Source organism: Dipodomys spectabilis, unplaced genomic scaffold (genome assembly GCF_019054845.1).
Source record: "Dipodomys spectabilis isolate Male_0828 unplaced genomic scaffold, ASM1905484v1 ptg000073l, whole genome shotgun sequence".
NCBI lineage: Eukaryota > Metazoa > Chordata > Mammalia > Rodentia > Heteromyidae > Dipodomys > Dipodomys spectabilis.
The window spans coordinates 8,303,685-8,310,993 of NW_024870750.1; the positions used below are offsets into that span (position 1 = coordinate 8,303,685).

At 44.5% G+C, this 7,309-nt stretch overlaps 1 protein-coding gene across 1 annotated transcript; it reads left to right on the top strand.

Moving 5' to 3' along the window:
* Positions 1–243: 243 nt before the first annotated feature.
* Akap5 (A-kinase anchoring protein 5) lies at positions 244–5,439 on the top strand. Its single transcript, XM_042682499.1, has 3 exons — positions 244–312; positions 1,648–1,800; positions 3,441–5,439. Exon 3 carries the CDS (start codon positions 3,669–3,671, stop codon positions 4,983–4,985), a length of 1,317 nt encoding a protein of 438 aa, XP_042538433.1. The 5' UTR covers positions 244–312; positions 1,648–1,800; positions 3,441–3,668; the 3' UTR covers positions 4,986–5,439.
* The last annotated feature ends 1,870 nt before the right edge of the window (positions 5,440–7,309 follow it).

Sequence of the window (7,309 nt, forward strand, 5' to 3'; positions counted from 1 at the left end):
CTTTGCCCCGATGTGGTCCCGCACCGGGGCTTCGCGCCCCGCACCCGGGGCGTGGAGATCGCTCCCACGCGGCGGGGCAAAGCGCTCGCACGTGGGTCCCTGGCTTCCCGCCCCGCCCCGCCGCCCCCGGCCCTGGCTCGGCGCGGATTGGCGCCGCCGCGCGTCGCTCTCCGCGCAGCTGGGGAGGGGGCGCCGCCGGCTGCGGTTCTTCGGCGCAGGGCCCTCGCTCCCGCACCACGGCGGCTCCCTCGCCGCCGGAGTGCACGCCGACCTTGGCAGCGGGGCTGACCCGGGACCCCGCGTGCGCTCTCGGTAAGCCAAGGCGGGACGGGGAGGCTCGCGGGCAGTGTGCGGGTCCGCCGGACCCCGCGCGCGGGCATCGGAGCGGTGGGGGGGGGTGGAGGGAGGTTCCCCCCCCGCACCTCGGGCCGCGCGTGGGGTCTGCCGGCATCTCAGCCCCTCCGCAAGCTCGGCTTGCCCGCAGCATTTCCCCCTGGTTAGCCTTTGAGGGGAACGGTGAGGGGGGTGGGGGCTGTGATCGTTGGAAAGCTGTCAGCTTGGAAGTGGGGCTCGGTTCCACGCCCCCGACCGCAGCCTGCCCGGGGCGCCGGGCCGGGAGCGCCGCCTTCGTCCTGGCTTCCCCTGGGGCGGCTGCGCCTCGCTGCCCGAGGGGCCGGGGCCCGGCGGCGTGTTCGGGGCTGGAGACAGCTCCCCTCGGGCGGAAGGCGCGCCCTTTGCTACAAAGTTTCTCTTCGTCTACAGGCTCTACCCGCCCCCCCCCCCCATTCCAGTGAGGCTTCTGTTTGGGTATTAATTTCTACAGAGTGATATTATATTCACTTGAGCTTCGCAAGCAACTCTCGGGTCCAGTCAAGCTAGGTTCCAACGATCCATTCCTAAATGTGATCTAATTTTAGTGTTTCTACTAGCGGTACACTCTCTGCTTAATTTAAAAACAAACCCAAAAACCTCAGCCCTGGAGAACTGCAGAGATGAGGGGGAAAAGTGCTAATCAGCGGAGGTTCTAGTGTTTACTGAAGTATGTGTGGAGAGAGACACTGTAAAAATCTGTGTGTGTGTGTGTGGTGTGTGTGTAGAAGGGTTTGAACTCAGACCCTCGTGCAACTGTTCCTGTTTTCTATGGATGTGCTGGAATGACTTTTTTTGTTAGAGGCATGGAGCATGCAGTGTCCATCCGGAGCCCATAAAATGGTTTTTCAGGATTCTGGTTCCTTCTACAGCTCATGGAATTAAGGACTACCCAAATGAGGCTTCAGAGGTTTACATAAAAAGGGTCCTTTGCCTAAATTAAGATTCACACTAGCTAAATCCATAGAATTTTTGTTAAATGATCATTTATACCTCTATTCTTTGCTGTCTCGTGTGTGTGTGTGTGTGTGTGTGTGTGTGTGTGTGTGTGTGTAGAGGGGAGGGATGCTTATTGTGCTTATTGTTTGTTTTGAGCTGATTTTACTGTGTCCTTGAACTCCCTGTTCTCCTTTCTCAGCCTCCTAAGTAATGGAATGCAAACGATAGTTTTATAATACCAAAAGCTCAGAGTCATTTGATTCAATTATGAGTTGATAGGTTACATTATGGCCAATTAAATGACCATTTATCGACTTTAAACATTGTTTTGATAAACAGATCTATTGCAGTTTGACATTTTCAAAGAACTCAGAAGCAAGCAGTCCTGTGTTGAATGTGAGCCCTGTTACCTACTATCTTTGAAACCTCAGGCAGCAGCTCCATCTGCAGATGGCGATACTACCACCTACTCACTGCGATACTGTGCTGCAGGTTAGACATGGATGTAAAAAGTACTCTGCACTGCCTAATGTACAAGAGTTGCTCAATAAATGTCAGCAGTTATCATTATTAACTCTTACCTCCAACTGTGTGCAGTTTATGATGGAAAAGGACGAATAGCAGATACTTAAATGAAAATGTCAAAGCAATGCAAGCAATGTAAGAGGGGAAAATGGCAATAACATTAAATTTTTCTAAGAGTATATATGAAAAGTAGCACAGCTTTGATGGAACATACATTTTTAGAACAGGAACCTTATGGTCCAATGAAGCAAACACTAGAGGGTCAAAATCTCTACTTCTAACTCTGGCTATGACTTTATCTAGCTACACAGCTTTCCACAAGCTAGCTGCCCCCTCTGGACTCGATTTTATCATTTGGATGGACTTGAATAATCCATGTACTTAGGAGCTTGGTGTCTTTATTTTTTTGGATCCGGTCGTGGGGCCTGAACTCTGGGCCTGGGTGCTGTCCCTCAGCTCTTCAGCTCAAGGCTAGTGCTCTACCACTTGAGCCACAGCGCCACTTCCGGCTTTTGTCTTTTTGCTTATGTGGTACTGAGGAATCAAACCCAGGGTCTCAGGCATGCAAGGCAAGTGCTCTACCACTGAGCCACCTTCCCAGCCCCGAGCTTGGTGTCTAGTAAAATCATTTGCTGCAGGTAATAAAAATTACACTAAGTCACTTACCAACCTGTGTTGTTAACAGTTGCTTGTTAAACTTGCAACTTTCAGTTATAAGAAATCCATAAAGAGGGGGAGGGAGGAGGCTGGAAGGGAGGTGAAGGGTAAACAAAGGAGGAGGCTGCAATGCTTGGTAAGAAATGTATGCATTATCCTGCCCATGTAATTGTAACCCCTCTGTACAGTATGCTCTCAAATAAAATAAAATTAAATTAAAAAAAAAAAAAAGAAATCCATAAAGAGGGCTAGGAAGGTGGCTCAGTGATAGAGCGCTTGCCTTGCATGTATGAGGCCCTGAGTTCGATTCCTCAGCACCACAAAAGAAAAAAGAAAAAAGCCGGAAGTGACACAAGTGGTAGAGCGCTAGCCTTGAGCTGAAGAGCTGAGGGACAGCAACGAGGCCCAGAGTTCAGGCCCCATGACCCGACCCCCGCTCAAAAAAAAGAAAGAAAGAAAGAAATCCATAAAGACAGCACAACCTGGGCACCAGGGCTCAGGCTTAAAATCCTACTCAGGATACTGATCTGAGGAGCATGGTTCAAAGCCCAGAAAGAAAGTCTGTAGGACTCTTATTTCCAAATAACTAGCAAAAAAACAGAAGTGGAGCTGTGGTTCAAGTAGTAAAACACTAGTCTTGAGCACAAAAACTCAGAGACAGTCCCCAAGTCTGAGTTCAAGCCCCAGGACCAGCACATACACATGAATTGATGTTACATTTGCCAAGTAGTACAAAATGAAGTTTTGACAAACATGACAGAATGAAATGGATTAACTTTTTTTTCTAGAGAAAAAGTTAACTCTAATTTATATTCTGCAGTCATTTCAGGAAGTTATTTTTATATGAAAAACATGCTTTGGTAGACTCTTACACACTTAATTGAAATAGCCTGTGTTAACAATAATTGGCTCATGGTGAAATAAAATCCCATTCTCTTCTCTCTCATCAGGTTGATCTTTACATAAAGGAAGAATATATCTGGTAAAGAGCTTTTATGAAGAAGTTAAAGAGAGAAATTATAAGCAGTGGAGATCTAGGCATTTGCGTACTGGAGAAACCACTTAGAACAACCGTGTGGAGTAGACAAAAGGAATGAATTGGTCTGGAAGAAACTATACTTAGGACCCACCTTTGTGTCATTAAAGGCTGCTGAAGGAAGAGTAGAGTGTGCTGGAAAATGAAAGAGTGTAGTGTCAAAATGGAGACTGCAGTTTCAGAAATCCAAGTAGAAAACAAGGATGAGAAGAGATCAGCACAAGTTTGCCCTCAAGATGAGAGACAGGAGGGAAAAGCGTCCATGCTTTGCTTCAAGAGAAGAAAGAAAGCAGGCAAAACAGCCAAGGCACGGAAAGCCAAAGCCAGCTCTGAGGCTGCCCCTGTGGCTAGAACGTGTCCCCCAGAAACAGGAAGTTCTGATCAGCCACAGCGCCCAGGAGCTGGGGCCTGGGCCTCAATCAAGCGTCTTGTAACACGCAAGAAAAGGTCAGATACATCAAAGCAGCAAAAGTCATTTGAGGCCGAAGTACAACTTGAAAGAAAGCCCAAGGATCCTGCTCTTTCAAAGAAAAAGTCAAAATCCAGACTTCAGATTCCCTGCCTAAAATACTCCAGAGGGGCACAAAGGAATAATCATTCCAAAATTATAGAAGATTCAGACTGCAACATCAAAATCCAAGGCGAGGCTGAAGGTTTAGAGATACAAACTCAGGCTCAATCCGATGATCAGGTAATCAAAGCTAAGTCAACCCAAGAATTGAGTGAAGGAGTCTCACAGAAAGATGAGCTAGTCTGTGAAGCAAATGGGAGCAGCAGTGTAACAGCTGGAGAGAATGTGATTTCCGTGGAACTTGGCCTAGATAATAGGCATTCAGCTATTCAAACTGAAACTGTAATCCTTGAAAAGGAAGTTGAAGTGATAGAGGACAAACAAAGCACTGAATCCCAGCAAAAAAGCCCGCTGGAAAGTTTAGAAACTGGCAGTCAGCACCCAGTGGCTTCCGTTGCTCTTCCCCAACCTATAATTCCAGATCAACAAATGGTGGAAGAATCCAATGACAGGATCCAAGAAAGTGGAACAAACTGGAAAGACAATGAAAGTGGAGAGCGTGCAGTGGAGGAGAACAAGCCAAAAGATGCTGAATTGAGCCAGGAATCAGATTTGAAAGAAAATGAGATCAGTGCTGAAAAACCCAAATCAGAAGAAAGCAAAAGAATGGAGCCAATTGCTATTATCATCACCGACACTGAAATCAGTGAATTTGATGTTAAGAAATCTAAAAATGTCCCTAAGCAGTTCTTAATTTCAGTGGAAAATGAGCAGGTAGGGGTTTTTGCTAATGATAGTGATTTTGAGGTTAGAACTTCAGAACAATATGAAATACTCTTAATAGAAACAGCCTCTTCGCTCGTCAAGAATGCTATCCAGTTGTCTATTGAACAGCTGGTTAATGAAATGATCTCTGAAGATAATAAAATAAACACACTTCTACAGTGACTTAATTTTCCATATCCTGGGTGGTTTAAAAAAAAAAAGCTTAAAAGCAAATTATTTTACACATTTGTGGCACTTCTTTTTCGTAAGGAATAAAAGGCTTATCCGTGGAATTTAAAAGTACAACTCAAGAAGTGCTCAAGAATAAAAGTTATAAACCGTTCTTTACCCTGAAATACATTCACTTCTGGACTGGAGGAAGTCAGTGCAGATTGTCATGCAAAATGACACATAGGGAGGTGCTAAAATAGCTTTTGGATATTGGAGTACTTTGGGGAAGGATGTATTTATTGAGCACTTTCTTACGCTGTACTCTCTTTACTGTTCCCTGATGTCACTAGTCTGGTTCCCTTTGGATAATTCAATTCTGGATAGGTTAACATTGCACCCAGTTTTCAAAAACTTTTCTTTTTAGCAATGCATTTTTTATGTTGTGTAAAGTGGTGAATAAGGTGAACGCTTTGTGAATTTGTGATTTATAGTTGTTAAACTCCTAAGCAGTAGTCTTACCCCCAAAAAAGGTCTTCTATTTTTCTCATTTTAGCAGAGTGCAGAAGAAGCATAGCAGACATAAACATGAGTGGTTTTGTTCCCTTGCTCAAGTCACTTACAAAAGCTAATCCTGAGTTCCTTCAAACAGGCAAATAGTTGCCAAGTACAAAAGCTCAGTTTCCCTTTGCCTAGTAGACTTATATAGATCTACTTCTGTGTGGGCTTATCTGCTCAAGTTAAAAACAAATAGCTGGAAGCGGGGCACCGGTGGCTCTCACCTGTAATCCTAGGTACTCAAGAGGCTGAGATCTGAGGATCGTGGTTCAAAGCCAGCCTAGGCAGGAAAACTCCTTGAGACTCTTATCTCCAATAAACCACCAGAAAACGGAAGTGCCGCTGTGGCTCAAGCAGTAGAGCGCTAGCCTTTAGCTGAAGAGCTGAAAAACAGTGCCCAGGCCCAGAGTTCAAGCCCATGACCGACCAAAAAAAAAAAATTAAAAACACAAATAGCTGGGTGCTGGTGGCTTATACCTCTAATCCTAGATACTCAGGAGGCTGAGATCTGAGGATCATGATTCAAAGGCAGCCAGGGAAGAAAGTCCCTGAGATTCTTATCTCCAATTAACCACCAGAAAGCCTGAAGTGGAGCTGTGGCTCAAGTGGTAGAGCACCAGCCCTGAGCTTTGAGTTTGATTCCCAGGACCAGCACCAAAAAAAAAGAAAATTTAGTGAATTCGATGATTTTAAATGACAGTAATTTACTCATTATGTGAGAAAAAAAATTACATGATTACTGAAAATTAACTTTTTCATCATAGTTTTTTGTTTTTTGTGTTTTTGGTTTTGGTTTTTTTTTTGCCAGTACTGGGGCTTGAACTCAGGGCCTGGGCACTGTCCCTGAACTTCTTTTGCTCAAGGCTAGAACTCTACCACTTGAGCCTCAGTGCCACTTCTGGCTTTTTCTGTTTATGAGGTACTGAAGAATCGAACCCCGGGCTTTGTGTATGCTTGGCAAGCATCTACCATTAAGCCACATTCCCAGCCCCGCTTATCATAATTTCTAATCTGGCTAATACTCCCAAAACTGAGAAGGGTTCATTTGCATTTTTATTCAGCTATTTAAAGGGAAGCAGCTAATGACATCAATGATTGCCATGTGTTTTTCAAAATAATTTTCAACATTTTATTTCGCTATTCCAATGGTCATGATATTACAACACACCTCCCTACTTCAGTTTGTAGTTCATATTGCAAGTCCACTACTGAGTGACAGTATTATTATTTGAAACAGATGGAATCCTGGAAATAGAAGAAGTATGAATGGTAGAGTAAAAGTTTCATTTTTGAGGAAAGAATGTACACTAGATGGTTTAAAATTATCTGGTTGAGTTCTTATGTTACTTATGGGTTGCATATAGGAAATATGTGCTAATTTTTCCTATAGTTTCTTTTTTCTCTAAATATTATGATCTCTGACAAAAGAAATGAATCTGACTTTGGCATTGAGCCAAACAATGGGTATTATAAGCAAGATTCTTTGCTGAAGTACAAAAGTATCCCGCCCCCCCCCCCCCCCCCCCCCCCCGGCCAGGCTTTCCTATCTCCATGCTTACAATGGGGTCCCTTCAATTTGAAACACATGACCCCCCCAAATCTATTGCTTTTAATTGAAACACATGACCCCCCAAATCTATTGCTTTTAATTGTATAACTTTTAAACATTTAAAAAAAGAAACCAAAACACTGTTTTGTCATCCTTGGAAATACTTTTTTTTTTTTCCTGTCGGTCATGGGGCTTGAACTCTGGGCTTGAGTGCTGTCCCTCAGCTCTTCAG